The sequence below is a fragment of the Triturus cristatus genome, chromosome 11, assembly GCF_964204655.1.
Source record: "Triturus cristatus chromosome 11, aTriCri1.1, whole genome shotgun sequence".
Lineage (NCBI taxonomy): Eukaryota > Metazoa > Chordata > Amphibia > Caudata > Salamandridae > Triturus > Triturus cristatus.
The window spans coordinates 572,274,371-572,296,074 of NC_140594.1; the positions used below are offsets into that span (position 1 = coordinate 572,274,371).

The window sequence follows — 21,704 nt, forward strand, 5'->3', positions numbered from 1 at the left end:
AGCTTGTAGGGTCATCGGATCAAGCTGCTGCGTATTCATACCAGAAAATTCGCCATCTGTATATAAAGCCATCACTCGCCTTCATAAGATTGTAAACCAGATACACCAGAACCCAGGCACTTGGACTTGGTCCAGTTGGTTTTGGAGTGTGATATCAGCCTGGGGATGGAGAGTTTTATCCTTCCTAGGTATTGGCCTTCTCATACTATTCAGTTGCTGTCTATGTCTACAATGTGGACCAGCGATCTGTGGTCTGTGTGCCACATCGTGTATTCCACCACCAAGATTTCATTCGTCACGGAAGAAGAAAGAAGAACAAATGATGTTATATGAACAGATCAATGGATTGATGAAGATTGATATCTCTTAACGGGCAAGTAGGGGACAAGGAGGGAATGTGGAAATATGGATTTTTCTGGTCAGTTATGTCCCCTATCTTGGACCCCAACGGTTCTATGTGCATGTCACAAGTACATGTATGTTCCCTCCAGTTCCAGTTATGAAGACGCAAATACATGTGCGTCCACCGTCAACATGTCCTCTGTCAGATCCGCCATGAATAGGCCGAATATTCCATTCCTAAATATGAAAGGCCACCGGCTTTGTATGGTTCACTTATGCCATTTTACAGTCCAGGCAAGTAGGCCCTGATTCTGTCATCAAACTCCTCTTGCCTTCTGCCTCTGAAAACTCGAGTCTGAGCCTGCATCTGTGACCATGAACTTTGTCTCATTCTCTGCGCGGCTCACGAAGCCTGACATCAGCCTATTCTCTGCCAAGAACTGTATTTCACCTTCGAATTATCTGCTTCACTCCTTAGCCGATGCATTCCTGTCTAGCAGTTTAAGTAAACATTCTTCCAGCTACTGAGCAAAGGCTCGGCTTCTCTGTCCTCATGCAATTAATTCATAGCCCCGTTACCATGGAATATTCCTACCCCCTCGCATTCAGTGTAGACACTTAGACGCTTGTACACGCACGCACAGTCAGTATAGAATAGATTCTGTCCGAGAGTCCTTCTTTTGTGGATAACATAGTTCTTTAAACATAGGATGTTAGATATGATTTGGGATTAGGTTGACTTGACCCCCCAGACTTTTTGTCTCCACATGTAGAGCTAAATGTCAAGTCCCCTTCACCCCCTAGTTGCACGTCAATTACACGTCATGCTGCTGCGCGCGCATCTATGCCAAGTATTATCTTATAGATCCACCTATATGTGACATCATAACCAATTATGTTCCTTTTTACTCCTTATTACACCCATTTTCGGTTACGCATGTAAATCGTCATTTTCCTTATCAATTGTTACGCCTACCGCATTCGTTTCATTGTAATGTATGTGCTATAAAAATCATTTCTTGTCAATAAAGTATGTACTTCACTTCCTGAACCCCCGTGGTGATGGAACTTGGAGCAACCGATTATAATCGATCATTGGAATAAAGCCCATTCCGAACCTCTAATACCACGGATTCTGCCTCTTATTTTACTGAGCTATTTTATTATGTTTCTGTATCAAATTAAGTCCCGGTAAAGGAATTTTATTTACCACAATTTGACAAGCATTGGTGAAAAGAAACAATAACTACTGAAGAAAGATAAGAAGGATGGCCAAGACAGTCCTTTACAAAATAGAATTGTGACCATTCTGCTTTAGAGGTAATTATTCAAGTCACTAGATATAGTCACTATTAGCCCATATACTCAATGTTGGGACCAAGAAAGTCACTCTCTTTTCTCTGAATGTTATTTATTGTGGTCTCAAGTGTTTTATGATCATTCGTATATCAAGTACTTTTGGAGCTCATTGCTGAAGACCCTCTTGTTTGCAAAGGAGACCACTACATTTATGGTGCTTGAATCCTGGTGGTTTATTATGGGAAAATATCAATGCTGTTGCTTTTGCACCATTAGCTCTTCAGTTACTCTTCTTCTACTGCTATTTGGGCAACATGCAAACGGACTAAGTTATCAGGTTAGTGGCTGAAATTTCCAACATGGACAACAAATCTCTCAGCTAATAGGTTTGAAATCATTTCTTACCTCATTTTGCCATGGGATGGGGACACAGCCTGTAGCAAATTTGGCATAAAAATCATTGTCTGTTTGGTCCAGATTGACACCCTTGACCGTGGAAAACTGTTCAATATCCAAGACATCCTTGCAGTACACGGCGCGAGGCTGAAGGTGGAAAAATACACAGAGCAATTCAGAACACAATGGAATAAAACAATGAACAAAACAATATCTACATTAATATCCTGTGTCGGTGAAAATAGCTTGTCCCTTACTTTTATCTCAGCCTTCCGTTTTAAAGACCACCACAGAACTCCATTGATCATTAACCCCACTGAAGTCTCAGCTATGCCAAAACCTTCTACAAGGTATCATTCCTACATTGGGCCGGAGCTGCTAGCTCTAACTTCACCATCCGATAAGATACTGAGGCTAGTGTCAACTTTTTTACGGACCTGTGATGAAGATGAATAGTAGCAGGAAATATAAAATAGTCTCTGAGGCCAGATCCCTTCAGGATTTTGAAAATACCATTGAATTCATAGCACTGAGTAATCATTAAAGTCACTTGGGACACTGCTACAATACTTCAGCTCTTATTGGTATGGTATAGTAATTTCCCCTGCATGGTAAACAGATGTGCACCCCTACCCCGAGTGCCCGGCTGCATTTGAAGCTAGAATCCGAACATATTTAATCCCAGGCGCCATGCTAATTAAGTGTTTACACAGAGACCCAGGCCTATGCCTGGTAATGACCGATCAATAACCTCTTCTGTGAGTTGGTGGGGTGCTCTATGCATACCTCGATAGTAGGCATTGGACTAATGTTCATGACCCTGGTGTATCAGTAAAAGCAGTAGTGGCAGCATACCATATTTTGTGGATTAGTGTGGTTAGACCTTTTTCTGTGTGTCAAGACAAGTCAAGCCTACTGGCTCCTCTCATGTAAATTTCTGCTATTATGTGATACACACAACCATGCACTGACATCCCAGGTGCATGTCAAGAGCTTCTAAGTGCAGTGAGTGAGTTGCACATCTATGGTAGCAGGACTCTGTGTGCTGAGTGAGTGAGTAATGGGCCCAGTGGAATCTATTTTGGATGCCCCTGGTTTAGCATCACACAACATGAAGGATGAAGACAGCTTCTGCAGACAGTGGAAGTCTATTGCATGCTTTCCTGTGACTGGACACTGTAGACCCAGACACTGGTATGAGGGAGTTCTATTTGTTACACACAAAGGTTAGATGGTCTTGCCGCAGACCACAGAGTCATACAGTGGTGGCTGGTAAGCAGTTCTCAAAGCACTTGAGTTGCATAAAGGGACTGCATCCATTCCCTGTAATATAGTAGTCGTGTGAGTCAGTGGCCCTTATTATCAGCCTTGCTACTTCAATCAAGTGTGGCACCGTAAGGGCTGTCAGTCAGCCCTATGCCTGATGCAATAAGGCTCTTACTAACATCTTCCCTATTTGCTACATGGCTCTACGATGAAATTGGTGATTTATTATTTTAGCAACGGTTAGGTCCAAGGTGAGAACGCCATTGCTGCAGCCTTGGTGTGGCAAAAGTAACTGTTGGTTCTGAGACAGCCCCCTCATCATCCCACTCCATTTGTGGACACCATCTGCAATTACGGTCACTTCTACACAGGATGCATCCCAGCAGTATCCTCGTGCAGATCGGACAAGAACAAGCATATCCATCTAAACCACCCCAGCAATTTGCTTATTCTACATCTTGTTACATTGCTGGTGTAGCGCCGCGGCCAGGGCGACTGACTCCGGAATCTGGGGATCACGGTTCGATCCTCGGCGCCGGCGGCAGATTAGCCCAGCACCATGTGACTCTGGGCAATAGCTTGCTTAATTTTCCCAACGGTCCCCAGCGCCTAGTGACCCTTACGGGTGATTGTTCGCGCTTTACAAATGTAGATTATTATTTAAAAAATCAAGATATTTATTCTGCATTTCCCTCGTCTTCAGCACGTCAAAAGGCTTTACCTTCAATTAACCAGCATCTAACCCTAGATTATTCCCTAGCGGAAATTCCTCCTATGGACTTGAATTGTTCAAAACAGCTTCTTAATCAACTGAAATCTGGCTCCCCTACAGATGCGCCCCCCCCCCACTATTTTAAATCAGGCCTGTGATATGATCTCTCCTACAATACAGGAGCTGATCAATATCTATGTTCCGGGCACGTTCGCTCATTATGGAAACGAGCCATGGTCAAAGCTCTTTTGAAAAATCCTAATTTGGATCCAGAAGTGTATGCAAACTACCTTCCAATTTCGCTTTTGCCAGGGATTGCGGAAATTGGCGAAAAAGATGTCAACTCCACTCTCTCTGCCTTTCTGGAGAAGAATGAATGTTTCCATCCTTCACAAACTGGCTTCAGGCCCCAACAGGGCACAGAGACTGCCCTGTTGGTAGTAGTAGAAGAAGCCAGAAAAATCCTGGATGTCAGAGGTTCCGCGGCAATAGTTCTTTTAGATCTTAGCGCGGCCTTCGACACGGTTAACCATCAACTATTGATCCAGAGACTTAGTGAGGTAGGAGTGAGAGGGACGGCACTTAAGTGGCTGGATCCTTTTTAGAGAATAGATCGTTCCAAGTTTTCGAGGATATATTTATCTCTGAAAGCATGTCACTGAGGTGTGGGGTTACTCAGGGTTCCTCCCAGAGTCCCACGCTTTTTAATGTTTACATGAGCCCCCTGGCTGAGGGTGTGAAGCCCTTTGGCATTCAGATTGTTACGTATGAGGATGACACTCAGTTGATTGTCTCCCTTAGTCAACGTGATAAAGCCGAAACAGATTTAGCAGGCTGTCTCGAACAGGTGTCTGCCTGGATGGAAGATTCGTATTTGAAGGGGGGGGCGCTAGGTGGCGCACATCCAAGATGGCCGCACACCTGTGAGGCTTGGGAAGCTTGACGACTTTATCCGTTAATTTATCCTCAATTTCTACCATTACTTCAGCTGCGCCACTACCTACCAATCAATCAATCAATCAGTGACACTTATAAAGCGCGCTACATACCCGTAGGGTCTCAAGGCGCTGGGGGGGGGGGGGTGCCGCTACTGCTCGAACAGCCAGGTCTTCAGCTTCTTTCTGAAGGAGAGGTGGTCTTGGGTCAGGCGCAGGTCGGACGGGAGGGAGTTCCAGGTCTTGGCGGCCAGGTAGGAGAAGGACCTTCCTCCTGTAGTCGCTCTTCGGATGCGGGGGACGGCGGCGAGGGCGTGGTTGGCTGATCGGAGGTGGCGTCTGGGAGCGTAGAAGTTGACTCGGCTGTTGAGGTAGCTCGGGCCTTGGTCGTGCAGGGCTTTGTGTGCGTGGGTGAGGAGGCGGAAGGTGATTCTCTTGTTGATGGGGAGCCAGTGAAGGTCTCTCAGGTGTCCGGAGATGTGGCTGGATCGTGGGATGTCGAGGATGAGTCTGGCTGAGGCGTTTTGGATCCGCTGGAGTCTCTTCTGGAGCTTGGCGGTGGTACCGGCGTAGAGGGCGTTACCGTAGTCCAGTCGGCTGGTGACGAGGGCCTGGGTGACGGTCTTCCTGGTCTCTGTGGGGATCCACCAGAAGATCTTCCGTAGCATGCGTAGGATGTTGAAGCACGCCGAGGAGACGGTGTTGACTTGCCTGGTCATGGAGAGGGAGGAGTCCAGGATGAAGCCCAGGTTTCGTGCATGGTCTGTCGGTTTGGGTGCGGTGCCCAGGGCGGGAGGCCACCAGGAGTCGTCCCAGGCGGAGGGTGAGGAGCCCAGGATGAGGACCTCCGTCTTGTCCGAGTTCAGTTTCAGGCGGCTGGTCGTCATCCACTCAGCTACCTCTTTCATCCCTTCGTGCAGGTTGGCTCTGGCGGCGGTGGGGTCGTTGGTCAGGGAGAGGATCAGCTGGGTGTCGTCGGCGTAGGAGATTATGCTGAGGTGGTGTTTGCGTACGATGGCCGCGAGGGGGCTCATGTAGACGTTGAAGAGGGTGGGGCTCAGGGATGATCCTTGGGGGACGCCGCAGATGACTTCGGAGGCCTCTGACTTGTACGGTGGTAGGCGGACTCTCTGTGTTCTTCCGTCGAGGAAGGAGATGATCCATTCCAGCGCCTTGTCCTGGATTCCGATGTTGCTGAGGCGCCGTACTAGGGTGTGGTGGCAGACCGTGTCGAAAGCCGCGGAGAGGTCTAGGAGGATGAGGGCCGCTGTTTCTCCATTGTCCATCAGGGCGCGGATGTCATCGGTGGCGGCGATGAGGGCGGTCTCGGTGCTGTGTTTGGCTCGGAAGCCGGACTGTGAGGGGTCGAGGGATCCGTTTGTCTCGAGGAAGGCGGCCATCTGCTTGTTGACGGTCTTCTCGATGACTTTGGCTGGAAACGGGAGAAGCGAGATGGGGCGGTAATTCTTGAGGTCGGTGGGGTCCGCTGTTGGTTTCTTGAGTAGAGCGCTGAGTTCGGCGTGTTTCCAGCTCTCAGGGAAGATGGCGGTGTCGAAGGAGGTGTTGATGATGTCTTGCAGGTGGGGTGCGATGACAGCGTCGGCCCTGTTGAAGACGTGGTGAGGGCAGGGGTCGGTCGGTGATCCGGAGTGGATGGAGTTCATCGTGCGGATGGTGTCTTCGGTGCTGATCGGGGTCCAGGCGTGGAGGGTGGTGGTGGGGGGGGGGTGGTTGGTCGGTCATGGTGTGCGTTGGTTGGTTGTTGAAACTGCTGTGTATGTCCGTGATCTTGTTGTGGAAGTATGAGGCGAGGGAGTTGCAGAGGTCTTGCGATGGGGTGATGTCGTTGTTTCCTGCGCTGGGGTTGGAAAGCTCTTTCACGATGTTGAAGAGTTCCTTGCAGTTGTGTGCGTTGTTGTCCAACCGGTCCTTGAATGCTGTTTTCTTGGCGGCGCGGATCAGCTGGTGGTGTTTCCGGGTGGCAAGTTTGTAGGAGGTCCTGTTGTCCGGTGTCGGTTCCCTTTTCCAGACTTTCTCGAGGGCTCGGCAGTTCTTCTTGGAGCTCTTGAGTTCGTCGGTGAACCATGGGGCCTTCTTGCTGCCGGGTCTGCTAGGCGGGGTCCTCAGCGGGGCGAGTTCGTCCGCGCAGTTGCTGATCCACTTCGTGAGGTTGTCGGCGGCCTGGCTGGGGTTCGCTGAGCTGGCAGGAGGGTGCTGGCTCAGGGAGGTGGTGAGCTGGTCTGCTGTGATCTTGTTCCAGCTTCTGCGGGCGGTCTGTTGCTGGTGATGGTGGGACGTCGTTCTCTTGAAGGTGAAGTGGACGCAGCTGTGGTCCGTCCATTGAAGCTCTGTGGCGTGGCTGAAGTCGATGTCTGTGCTGGATGAGAAGACGGCGTCGAGTGTGTGTCCGGCGAGGTGGGTGGGGGTGGACACCAGTTGCTTGAGTCCCAGGTTGGCGAGGTTGTCGAGCAGGGTGCTGGTGTTGTGGTCGTTGTTGTTCTCCAGATGGAAGTTGAGGTCTCCCAGGAGGATGTAGTCGGCGGAGGGGAGGGCATGCGGGCTGATAAAGTCGGCGATGTCCTCGCTGAATTGCGTGCGTGGTCCAGGGGGTCGGTAGATCAGGGTGCCTCTGAGGGTGGTGTTCGGGTTGGTGTGGATCTGGAAATGTAGGTGTTCGGCGCTGGTCAGGGTGTTGTCGGTGCTGGTCGTGAGACGGATGGTGCTCCTGTGGATGATGGCGATGCCTCCTCCCATCTGGTTGGCGTTTCGGTCCCTCCGGACGATCTTGTAGCCCTCTGGGATGGCGATGGCGATGTCGGGAGCTGAAGAGGCGTTCATCCAGGTCTCCGTGAGGAAGGCAACGTCTGGAGCTGTGGTGTCAAGGAGGTTCCAGAGTTCGATGGCATGTCTGTGGACGGAGCGGGTGTTGATCAGGATGCACTTGAGGTGGGTGCTGCTGGTGTTCGGCTTGGCGGGTGCTGGTGCGAGGCAGGTCCGGATGCAGGTGAACTTGCAGGCGTGGCAGCTGAAGGGTCCGTGGGTGCGTCTTGGGGTGGCTTGGTGGCATTCTGGGAGTCGGCCGGTGTTGAGAGCGAAGAGGGTGGCGGCAGAGTACGTCAGGCGGGTAGGTCGGGGTCTTCGAGGTCGAGGTCCAGGGGTCCTGGCGCTGGGCGCGGTTCGGTCGCGGACGGGCGCAGACGGGCTTACCTTTGGCGCGCCTTCGGCGCACAATCGGCGCGCCCGCTGCGCGTTACCGCTGCGCGTTCGCACGGTCGCCATTTAAGGCGAAGTGCGCGGGTGGGCGGGGCAGCTGGGAGGCGGGAGCGGGGAGGGTTACAGAAGTCAAAAAGGGGCGGGGACAAGCGGCGGTGGCGGGAAGGGAGGGCGGGGGGCGACGAGGTAGGCGGACAACAAGGAAGGAGAGCAAACACGGAGAATACAATAAAACAGGCACAAATAAACGTTACAACAGGGGAAAAAGAAGGTTAAACTAAGCAAGCACAATATACCGTCAAAACAAGGCAAAAAAACACTCGCAGCGGCGGCAGCCGGCAAACGAGGCAGCAGCGAGGCAGAGGGCAGGCAGGGGGCACACGCAGCAGCTGGTGGCCGTGCGGCGCGGGGGTGTCCCACAAGTGGGTCACACTCACCTGCGTCGCACGGTCGCCATTTAAGGCCAAGTGCGCGGGTGGGCGGGGCAGCTGGGAGGCGGGAGCGGGGAGGGTTACAGAAGTCAAAAAGGGGCGGGGACAAGCGGCGGTGGCGGGAAGGGAGGGCGGGGGGCGACGAGGTAGGCGGACAACAAGGAAGGAGAGCAAACACGGAGAATACAATAAAACAGGCACAAATAAACGTTACAACAGGGGAAAAAGAAGGTTAAACTAAGCAAGCACAATATACCGTCAAAACAAGGCAAAAAACACTCGCAGCGGCGGCAGCCGGCAAACGAGGCAGCAGCGAGGCAGAGGGCAGGCAGGGTGCACACGCAGCAGCTGGTGGCCGTGCGGCGCGGGGGTGTCCCACAAGTGGGTCACACTTACCAGCTTGTTGTGGCCTCCGAAACAACTGAGGGAAAAATCGCGGCTCCCCTGGCTCCGGAGACCTCTCTTCTCACCTGCCTGAGCACCGTCGCACTGTGGGGGCAGTGAGCCGGAGGGGCTCAGCGGCTGCCGACACCACTCGAGCCCAGAGGATGCCACGTGGTGAGAGGCCCCGTCTGCATTGGGCTTGATCCCTGGTTGCTCCGGTGCGTCGTCTTTGGATCCTTGCTGTTCCCCGCTGCTCCTGCGTGAATCGAGGTGGCAGCTGCGCCCTGCGAGTACACACCACTACCTAGGAGGATCCTTGCCTGAAACCTGTTGATCTGGTGAGAGCGTGCCATTTTTTTGCCCCGCGCTGGCTGTATCCTGCGCTGTGCCCTCCGAAGACTCTGGTTAGGCGGACGTGCCTCCCTCACCCCGGTCCCCATTGTAACTGACTGCCAAGGTGACTGGAAATAGTGTGGGTGGCGCGTCGGGGGTTCGGGATCGGCTGACATCGGCATTTGTGGTCCCAGTCTCCCAAGCGTACAGGGCGCGCTACGCACTTACCACTGCCAGAGAGGATTCCTCTACACTACAACCATACTGGCAGGAGGAATTGTTGGGTAAGTGATTCCATCGGAGCGGAAAAGCACGGGGGTCGTCTGTGGCCTGGAAGCTTAGCTTGACATGGAGGGGGCATGACATTACCCTTTCCCCCCCACAGACTGTTGCTTCAATGCTGTGGTACCACCCACGCAAGTCCAGCCATTTGCTTTAGGGTGGTGAAAGCCTTCTTAGCCCCCATTGTTAGCTGGACTCTGATCTCCTGGCGAAGAAACATATGCGCCATAATCATCGCCCAAGAACACTACAGAGGGTTTAGCGCTGTTGCTGACGAAATGGTTGGTTGTGACCTTGCTGTGTAGATGTAGTCACATGCTGCCTGGAGTGCACCCCTCGCTTCCTTGACGTCAGGTGCTGCGAACTGCTCACTTGCGGGCCTGAGAGAGTCCCACAGCACTGCGGCTAGTACCAGTACCAGTACCAGTAAAGGCGCGCACAGCCACAGTGTCACTTCTAGCCTTCGGTGCTTGTGTCCAACACCCACGTGGAAAGCGCATACTACTAGCCTGTATTGCTGCACCCCCGATTGGGTAGGCGGAATTTTGGGACCATGTTTCTGCGCACAATTCTGCAGCAGTTACGCCAACTGAGAGAGGTGAAAATAAATACACAACAATGGGAAAGCCCGACGGAGACAACCCTGGCTCACTTTTGAAACAAAAAAATGACTACTACCAGATCCACCTCTGCAGATCCTGATCTGGCTGGAGCGGACCAGGCCCCGGCCTCCTCCTCGCCATCCCCTGACGACGACGTGAAGACTTTACTCTTGACAGTTCAGCATAGCCTCACCGACCTTTCAGGGAAAATGGACACAATGAATCGCCTTGATTTCCTAGTTCAAAAAGTTGATAAGCATTTTGGGCAATTGAAAGAAGCAGAGCGTCGCATCTCTGAAAACGAAGATGTTACTGCCCAGATTCAACAACAGATATCACAAATGGATAAACTCCTCAAGGTCATCGCGGCAAAAAACGAAGACATTGAGGCGAGAAGTCGCTGCAACAATATTCGCATTTTTGGAATTCCCGAAAGCACCAATACGGGGCACATGGAGGACTATGTTGAGCGTCTCCTAACAAGTTTCTTTGGTGCTGCATCTTTTTCGCTGCAACTTGTGGTGGAGCGAGCACATCGCCCCCTCGGTCCTCGGCCACCGCCAGGTGAAACTCCTAGATCCATCATAGCCCGACTCTTGAATTATCGGGACCGGGATGCAGCACTGAAGAATGCCAGAGAACAAAAACCACTGCAATTTGAAGGTGTTACTTTCAGCATCTATCCTGATTTTACTGTGGCGGTTCAGGAGGCGTGCCGGAAATTCCTTCCTGTCAAGCAGAAGCTGCGCAAAGCTCAAATAGAATATGCCCTCATGTATCCCGCACGCCATCGGATTTCGAGTCATGGCAAACACATATTCTGTTCAACTCCGCAGCAAGTTGAAGACTTTCTGAAAGCCAACCAGCGACGCTCACCGAGACACAATAATGCCTCCCGCTCCCCTACACCGCCTCCATAACGACCCCAGGAATCCATGGTTCTGTTCTGAGAAGGTCTGGGGGTTGCCGTCTCACTCTCATAAGGATTAATGGAGTGGTGCCCTAGGACGCTGAAAGACCTAACATTAACCTTAGTCCTGAAGGGGCCCATGCCACTCCTCAGATGGGGCTCCCCGTACCTGAGATGGTCACAGACAATTGAGTGCCCGGCTGGGCTTTGACCACTAATAATGGCTATACATGTGAATTTTGATGTTCCCCTTTATTCCACAGGTAGATCTATACCCTATGTCGCCAGGCACCCTCCCCCCCCCACTGCGTTCCCCCCTGTCACTTTGTGGCACTTGGGGGCTATATAGCAGGTAGAGGTTCGGGACCGGGAAGGTTTATGGCCCACTGGCGCCCTCCCCCATTATGGGAGATCCCCCGAAATGTTCGATTTCTAGACTGCTTATAATTTTCCTTTTAATACTGTTCCACCGGGCCCCTTTGGTCCTACGGGAAGATTCACACGGTTCAATGGGATTGGGTGGGCGACTGAATGCCGGCATGTTTGGGGTGCTCTTGTGGGTGGGGGTGGTACAGGAGTTTATTAGCTATTGTGCAACTGCCACTGTTGGGCTACTGTTGGAGAAAGGCTCTGAGATGGAAATGTTAAACTTTTGTAATATGTTTACTTTACAGAAACTAGATATCGCATCAATACCTATAGACACAGCCACACAGACTACACACATAGCACTACCCAGCTTTATAGCACAACGTGAATGTAATGGCAACTCACAATGAACAACTTCGCATTAAAATGCTGACATGGAACATCAGGGGACTACGCGACCCCCGTAAACTGAGGCAAATACTAGCGTACATCAATCACCACACATACCGATCCCCGCTGCCCTAGCTGTTTTGGTTGCAAATGGGCATCTGCCCGTGTGCAGTCTTCATACTCGACATATTTCTGCGGTACACTAATATTAGTTAAAAAGAACACACCCTTTATTCAAGGGGGCACGTACAGCGATCCCACTGGTCGGTACTGCTTACTCTGGGGTACGTTGGGCACACAATCAGTCACCTTAGCTTGTTGCTATGGTCGAAAAACGGATGATCCACACTTCTTCCACACACTTTGGGGGAAAATATTAAAGGTCGGGTCTACGCATGTTTTCTGGAGCGGAGATTTCGACACAGCCCTGCGTCCCGCTGTGGATCGCTCCAATCCCTTACCGCACCACTACACTAACACACAAGTCACTATCTGGTCTATTCCTTGAGCATGGACTGATGGACATGTGGAGATATGTACACCCACATTACAAAGAAGGCACCTTCCACACAGCCGGTCACATGACATGGCCAAGAATTGATTATTGGATATGCACCCGCGGGGTAGCCCCGTGGATTCTCTCGGTTGAGCATCTGGCCTGCACATACTCTGACCATGCACCAGTGTGTCTAGAGTTGGCCCTCCCCAACCTAATCGCTACCCCACGTTGTTGGAGACTAGTACCGGAGGCATTACTGGATAGTGTTTTTCAAGCCGAAATAGGAGACTAAGTTACTGACTTCTTTGCTAGGAATAAGGGTACGGTCACTCATGTGGGCACCATATGGGAAGCGTTCAAAGCCACTATTCGTGGCTCCTGTATGGCTAAAAGCTTTGGGGTACTCAAAGACATCTGTAGAAACCTGCATCGCCTAGAAATTGAGATAAAGCAACTTGAGAGCGTTATGGGGAGTGGGGGGACTGGGGCGCAGAAGGCCACATTGCGGACGAAATTACAGACTACATTAACACTGCAGATCGAGAAGTCAAATTTAGGAGTAAATATTTCATTGCTCGTCGCTATGGTGAGGGCGAGCGCCCCGGCCGAGCACTGGCAAACGATATTAGACAGCCTCGCTTCTCCAGTTATGTTATAGACATGGTGGACCATAATGGGGTGCGACATAGAGACAGTCTTGATATTTTAAACACTTTTTCCACATTCTATACAGACCTGTATAGCACTTGCCGCACCGCCTCACCCGGCTTCTACCCCTACCTACAGGATATAGCTTTGGGCTGGCTGGGCGACCATCACCGGGAATTTCTGTCCGCACCGTTCGAAGATGACGAATTCTGCTAAGCCATCATGCAAATGCAATCGGGTAAGGCACCAGGGTCGGATGGCCTTCCCATAGAGTTTAATAAAAACCTATATTGATCAACTCATACCGGTGCTAAGAGAAGTATTCCTCGAGGCTCATGAAGTGCAGATCCTGCCTGCTACTACGAGAGAGGCACTCATCACATCGTTGCTTAAACCGGGTAAACCCGCTGATCAATGCGAATCCTATACGCCCCTCTCTCTAAAAAACACGGATGCAAAAATCCTCGCAAAACTCATAGCCAATCGCCTTACCTCACTGATGGAAAATCTGGTTCTACCAGACCAAGCGGGCTTTATTCCGGAAAGGGCGACCTCCCACAACCTCCAGACATTGTTCTCGATACTTCAGGATGTTGACCCGCACTTACCCCTGGCAGCAGTATTCCTCGATGCCACAAAGGCCTTCGACTTGGTCGAATGGGACTACCTTTTTACTATTTTGCAATGTATCAGTTTCCCAGCGAGCTTTGTGGCCTGGATCAGACTCCTATACAGTTCCCCGACAGCAAAAATACTTCACAATGGCCATACCTCCCAATCGATTTCCCTCTCGCGGGGCACTCGGTAGGGGTGTCTGCTGTCACCCCTCCTTTTCGCCCTTGCCATGGAGCCCCTGACCGCTAAGATCAGGCAGCACCATCATGATAAAGGTCTTCAATGCCTCCTCCGACCTGTCCTCATCCCCCTGTATGCTGATGACGTCACCCTATATGTTAAAGAACCCCAACACAATCTGAACCCATTGCTCCGTGAATTTGTAAAATTTGGGGGGCACTCTGGCATACACATTAACTGGACCAAATCCCAAATCTTCCCTCTCACCCCTGCAGCCACGCAGTTCGCAATGGACTACCCCTATCGCATGATGTTCCGAGGATGTGAAATATTTGAGAATACGGGTCACTGCGGACCGTGAGGAGTTGCTGAGACTCAATTATGGCTGCGCGATGGAACATGTCTCGGGGTGTATCAACAGATGGATCTCACTTCCCCTGACCACGGCGGGTCGAATCTCCCTTATTAAAATGGTCATACAAATTCTTGTATCTATTCCTTAACATTCCATATGACCCCGGCCGTCATTTTTTCACCTCTCTTCGATCCGAGTTGATTAGATTGGTATGGGGTGGCAAGCAACCTCGCATACAGTGGGATGTACTCATACGACCATCATCACAGGGCGGTCTTGACATTCCCAACTTCGAACTGTACTATATCTGTGCCCAGGCACATTATGCTCATTTCTGGTTTCACCCGCCCCGATATACACCCCATGTCGCTATCGAACACTGGCTCGCAGATCCTCTACCATTGGAAGGGATTATACTATTTCGAGAAGGCACGCTGGTGCCACAGCCCTCTTCCGTGGACTGCAAGCTCAAGGCTTGGTCCCGGATTACAGAGCGGGTACACACACCCTGCCTATATTCCCCGCTACTCCCTCTATTCTATCACCCAGATCTTTCATTATTACAGGAGGGTTTATTTTAAAAAGTTGCCACTGCTCGACGGCTTCGATGCTGGGGCGACCTGTACCTTAATGGCAGATTTCGTACTCTCCAGCAACTCTTTTCGGAACCTTCACCCACCACTATGGAAACCTTCTTGTATGCCAGACTCAGACATGGGATTAGGGAGTGCACTCCGTCGTATCCCCTGGAACCTGAGGTGGTGGCTCCCCTGCACCAGGTCGTTCGCACACTCACTGCCTCGCACCTAGTCTCTGTGCTCTATCACGGCCTGTATGTTGACACTGAGTACCCTCAATGCACGGCTAGAATTAAGTGGACTGCTGAACTGGAACACAACATTACCGATGAGCAGTGGTCCTTTTGCTGTGCTCAAACGGCTCAAATTACCTCAAATAGCAGGCTTCGTATTATTCATTACAAATTTTTACAACGGTGCTACTACACCCCGGTGAAACTCCACAGATTTGGACTACGCAAAACAAACAGGTGTAACAGATGTCAGATGGAAGCTGCCATTTGGCTTGGGGTTGTGCCGAAGTACACGCATACTGGCAACAGATTTTTGAGACCTTCGATTGCATGACTGCACTACACCTTTCTAGATCTCCTATTACAGCTCTTTTGGGGTACACTAAGCAGATATTGGCTTCACACCGCAAATTTGTGTCTTTCAGTTTGGTCCTTGCCAAACGTCGTGTGGCCTGTGGCGGGGCCGCCCCCCAAAATTCAAGGACTGGCTTGATGATATGATACGATGGCAAGACCAAATCAGTATATACGCTGAACTCATTCCCCTTCCCTCGCGCCTGAGAGACCTTTGGGGACCACTCAAGTCATATTTACTTGCTCACCCAACGCATATACAACAACCATCCCCCAATGCGCGCTCTCCCACAAATGCATGATCCACCCTGCACCTTGCGCATATTTTTTTCCCTTCCACAACCCCCCTCGTGCTCCATTTGCTAATCTTTGCTTCCAAGAGAGACCCTTAAGCCTCCTCTAACTATTCTCTGATGGTCCATAACCAAGATGCGATAAGGATGTATGTGAGTCCCAATGTAAAGCATGTGTTTCGGTTCTGTTAAGTCGAATGCCATTCTCACTGCTGATCTCTAGGTGTTCTGCCAGTGTTGTATGTACAATGGAAATGCTAACTGGTTAATATGTATTTACAATAAAAATGAAAAATAAAGCTTAAAAAAAAAGAAAATGATTCATATTTGAAGCTTAATCGGGCTAAAACTGAGGTGATGTTCCTGGGCAAATCCTCCCCCTTGAACGTTAGTTCATTTTGGCACAGGTGTCTGGTCCAATGCCCCCTCCTAAAGAACAGATTAAGAGCCTTGGTGTTTGGTTGGACCACAATCAATCTTAAGGGACAAGCATGTAAAGTGGCAGTAAGTTAAGTTATTTTAAAGATGATTAGGAAAATCCTTCCCCAACTGCCTTTTAACGCCAGGAGATTGTTGGTTCAAGTGTTGATTCTCTCGTGACTTGATTATGCCAATGTTCTTTTTTAGGATCTCCATGCTTAACTATCAAAAAATTGCAGATGGTACAGAATTGCGCTGCACGCCTCCTTATGCAGGACCCAATCGGGAATCAGCAAGACCTGCTATTGCCACCCTTCACTTGCTCCAGGTTGCGGAAAGGGTGCAGTTTAAAGCACTGTGCATCACAAGATAATGGCATCTAAGGGCCCACCCATTCTCGGTCCATCATCTCTCCTTACTGCCCCAATAGGTCATTGCAGTCAGGGAATAAGTTTCTCGCAACTGTTCCCAGGATAAAAAGATCCTGTAGTGGTGGACGTTTGTTCACCTATAACGCTGCAAAATTGTGGAACCAGCTACCTGATTATATTCGTCTAGAGGACAGCTATTTGACCTTCGGAAAACTTCTGAAAACGTTTCTGTTTCCGTGAATACGATTCTCAGTTCCACGATGACTCTGCTTCTAGCGCTGGGAGGCCTTCTGGTAGCCATGCGCTTTAGAAATGCAGATTCATTCATTCATTCAAAAACTCCATGCTGAGGCTCTGGTGCATGCCTAGTTTACACCCCTCCTAAGCATCAAGAGGCTCCTCTGCAGCAGCACAGCCAGTGAGAGCCCACAGCATGTGGTTGCTCAATGGATTCCTTGACGAATTCATAGCAGACTTTTTTCATTTTTTTCCCCAAGCAGTTTGAGTGATCATGGAAGCCAACCCAAATGTTTTCAACAAAGAGTACAGAAAAGGGTTTCAAAACGATTCACAGATGTCTTCTTATAAGAAGTTAGTGTTTCCAAAGTTGATTATAACATCACTATCTTTTAAGGTTTTAGCAACAGAGTCAAATTGAAGCACTTACCAAAACAAAGGCCACTATATCTGGTGGGGCTGAAATTGTATGTGGACCACTAAATATATAGGCAATGGGGTATTCTTGCCAAAGATGACTTCAGCCCTGGCATCTGAATCCACTGAGTAACATTTGGTAACAAGTAGCATTGGGCAATTTAACAAGTGATTTGTGTAATGATTTAATAAAGAAAGTGCAATGGCTTTAGCCCTATCAGTACAGAAAATAAGTCTGGTCCAAACGGAGCTAGCCAGCATTCAAGGGCAAATATAAACCTGAATGCTAAAAAGCAAAGTATGATGATCAACCTAATGGAAGATAAGATCTGTTTTAAAAAATTGCACTAAGGTTTTCGCAAAGGTAACATGGGTTTCCACAACCTAGAGAGAAGTGTTAGAGCCTGGAGAGCACTTTTGAAGACAAAGAGAAGTACCTGTGTGGCAATAAAAACTGGTATAGAACTTTTGCTCTGCATTCCAGGGCCTGTCTTTTCCTATTTAATTGAGAACATTCTATTCTCAGTTGATATATTGATCCTTCTGCATCAGACTACATACCCGTTAAAGACCCTCCCTCCACATTATAGGCCTTTGTCTGTGGTTGGACCTATAACTTGGGAGGAGGGCTTTTATCAAGCAGCATAGCCCCCAAGAGCAGGCAATGGTGGTGTAACATGAGCTCCTTTTCAATTTGATATGTAAAACGGTTTTCCCCCCAGGGGTTGATAATATCTACAAGAATGGTCATTGGTAGCCAGGCATTCGTTCTGGTTCTCCATTTTTTTATTATTTTTTTATTTAGCATACCAGCATGGACAAATTTATATCAAACACAATTTGATCATACACTATTAAATGAATTGACAATAAATGTAAACCGACAATAAATGTAAACCGCTCAATGTGACTTAAAGTAATTGGCTTTTGCTAACAAGTAAACTAATGGAACTCGGCTTTCAACAGTGCCTCCCATTCCTAAAACATACTGCAGGCATGAGTCAAATTGGAGTGAGGGTTGATGGGGAACTACACTCCAAAAGGGAAAAGTAGCTTTGTTCACAAGGGAATCAAACCACATTTGAATCGAAACCAAAAATTATTGGAATAAAGAACTCTGTGTAGGTCATAGTTACACAGAAAGACAGGATTCTGCATTCCCCCACAAGTTCAACTTCACAATATCAGCAAATATCACTGAATAACAACCGGCGGAGAGGTGAGACACCTATTTTCTGCACATGCGCGCATTTGCGCAGCCATCAGGTTCCACATTTTACCTGATGCTGACTCTCTGCTCATTGTTGTTTCCATAGATCGATCACCACCTTGCACAATTGCCTACAAGGTAGGATTTTCTATCCAGTGCGCTAGCTCGCATGATTTTAAACGTGGCCTTTCACTTGCGTGTTCTCCCTTCTTCTCTTTTTCTTTCGCTCTGACATTTCCCTCTCCCTCTACCGGTTTGTTTATGGATCTATAATGTATCCATCACGTACCTTCAATTGTCACGTACAATGTCTTTGAGTGTGTTGAAACTCACAAAAGTAGCACACTGCTGTGCAATCATATAAATGCATGTACTGATAATAAGGTCTTGAAAGACCTTCACACTTCACCCTGTAATTAGGGCCTTTCGTCACACAGTGTTCTCTGTTTTTACCATCTGTGATATTCGAAGTGATTTAGGGTGTGTCACCAAGGGTGTCCTCACATCATGTCACTTGTCGTCAGTTTTCTGTACTCTTAATGCAGTAGATTCACCTGTCTGATAATGTCCTATTGTACATCCTTTCAGCCCTGAAGAAGTCTTGGGATACTACCCTGACGAAACACGTGTTGGCTGGGCAATAGATTTGAAATAAACACAGAGAACACAAGAAACCATTGCGTGTTCTCCGGATTACTTGAATTATTGTCATTTGTTTGTTTTGCTTACACAACTGTTGGTTTAAAAAACACAGATATTATTCTGCTTACAACACAGACGTGTGCACAGGCCATATGTAAAATCACTGAATAAACAAGTCGTGTGTTACTCTGGATCGATTTCAGAAACTCCAGGCCCACTCGCGGCGGAGTAAAGATCCTGGAAGCCCCATTTGAAAACATACACAATTGTGACAGGTGTCAAAGGGAGGCTTTTTGGCAAGAGATCCTTCTTAACCATTTGAAGGTCATACTTCAACATCTGTGTAGCAAGGCACAGCTCAGGTAAAATGTGTATTCTAGATTGTCAGTGTTCAGGACTTTCACTTAACCCCTGTCTTTGTCAGTCTCCTCCTTTTTTTTTTTTTAAGTTTCTTTTTTAGAGTTTCATAATACAGTTCACCAACAAATGTCAAAAAGAGACAATACGGTACATGAAAAGAGAGGTCGTATATGAATCAATCTGTAGCCAGCTCTATCAATTAGCAAAGTGCACAGTAGCATGGTTGTTCGCTACGATAATAGGCTAAAACAATAAGGATACAAGGACAGAAGGGGAATGTTGTACTCCAGTATTCCAATGCTGCAGCCTCTGCAAACTGTCTTCTTCATTTCAACCAGCAAATACATGTGGGAAACATCTGACACATTCAATGTTAATACAGTAACTATATTGCCAGTGTTATCTAGGGAGCCTGAATCGTCTCTATCTGTTGCACGTCATCAAGTATTGCGTGTATAGGCCCCAGAAACTTTTTGTTCGACTTTGGGGGGGCAGCAACTCGTTGTAGACATCTGACTGGGTGTTACAATACATCATATCCCGCTCCCATTCCGTAACTGTGGGCACGGGACCCCGAATCCAACGCATTGCTATCCTGCGCTTAGCCAGTAATAGGCTCAGGGAAATTAGCTTCATAATACCCTTCTTGAAAGGTTTTGTGTGTCCCAAAAGCACTAGCAGGGGGTCAGGGGATAGTGGTTGGTCAGTAATGGAACTAAGTGTGTGAAAGATCTGCCTCCAGAATTCAGCCACTGCAGGGCACAGCCACGCCACATGAAGGAAGCCTGCCTCCGTCTCACGTCAGTCCCCTCCTTTGATGTGGAGAGCGCAAGGCCACGATTACTGTGCCATGCAGTGTTCCTAGACACTTCAGTACTGATTCTGGTTCCTCTTCTGATCTGATGGGTACTGGACAGCTACCTTGAAAACCCTCTCACCTGAAGAAGTAAAGCAATATCAGCCCAATGTCATAACCCCCAGCACGCTGACATTACTGGCCTCCAGTGTCACGGGCAAGTTTATGGTGTAGTTGTTGAATATTTTGCTACTCAGAAACTCATCTCAATGTTGTTGGAGATGGGTATCTATGGTTTCCTGTGTGTGTGCCACATGGCCATCTTGTATTCAACCTTCCCTAACTATGTTGTGCATCTGTCTCATGACTTGCTCCACCACTGTCACTTTTTCTTATGCTCCTAAAGAATTCCCAGCAAGATCTTTCTTTGCCCCTAGGTAAGGTTAGCCATGCATGGGTCTATGCAATATTTTTCTTTCTCAACACTTCATACATTCAACAGAAGAGGGTTGATTGAGAAGAGTTCTCTTTTGGGCTATACACTGTTTTTCTTAAAATGGATTTGGACACATCTTAGGACTAACACCACAGAAATGTCTTCCTTCTATACAATCAGGTACCTCACAATAGTGAAAATTATTGATAATATGTATAACCTACCAGGATCATCTCCTAGACCAGTGGTTCCCAAACTTTTGACTCCTGAGGACCCCCAGTAAGTCACTATTGGAAGCCGGGGACCCCCAAGCAATTTCTACTATTTAAATTTCAGACATTAATACAGAAGTCCGTGAAAAATACACAAATAAGTGCGTACCAAACAAATACTCTAATAGCCAAAGATTTCATTCTTTTATATTGAAAAAATTGGCAAAAATGTAAAGATTTTAATGGGAAGGTTGGAGCTGCACCTCGGCGACTAACTTTTCAATGTTTGCTTTTATTTTGCGGTATGAGGCTCCTGCTTCTGGCAGGGCCGTACTGGAAACCCAAGGTAGCCCTGGCAAATGTTGTCAGAACAGTCCCTCCACTGTGCGCACCAAGTGTAGCGAGTGAGCCTGACCACTACAAAGGGAGCTTTGGGGGGCTGTCTCCCCACCCCCCCCAGGAAAATTTGGGAAACTGTGCATTTCACATACATTTGTCATTATATATAGAATTGTATTCGCTTTTAAAGCATAGTAAATGATGACCTTTCTGTGTAGCAGGATACAACGATCTTTTGTTGGGGCTCCTCAATGATTCCCTCACTATCACCCTCCAACAGTGCCTCTTATCTCTCCATAGCTCCTCTGTCACATGTATTGCATTTGTTTCATAGCATCTCTCATACCAGTGTAGGGCAGAGACGAATCATACATGTGCAAATCAGTGTATAGAAAATGTTACATAAGGCAAAGGGGACTTCAAGGTGTGGGATTCATGTCATCTATATTGGTAGGCATTTTTTAAGAGTGCTTGGTCTGGAGAAGCACAAACTCAGGATTCATAACATAACAGTGGTTAGCATTGACATTAATAATAAGAATTTATTTCTACCCAAATAAACCTTTATTAGCAGCATCAGGATAGTGAAAGACCGAGAGAAAACATAACTTGCTATCTTATACCATGCAGTTTGAATGCAGCTCT

General features: G+C 48.5%; 1 protein-coding gene across 1 annotated transcript in view; it reads right to left on the reverse strand.

The window, feature by feature from the left end:
• Positions 1 to 21,704, reverse strand: part of LOC146785104 (G protein-coupled receptor kinase 5-like) — a 506,690-nt gene that overhangs the window by 27,890 nt on the left and 457,096 nt on the right. Inside the window, exon 14 of the mRNA XM_085633729.1 lies at positions 2,047 to 2,184. Coding sequence (XP_085489855.1) covers positions 2,047 to 2,184 — 138 coding nt within the window. The remainder of the gene's footprint in view (positions 1 to 2,046; positions 2,185 to 21,704) is intronic.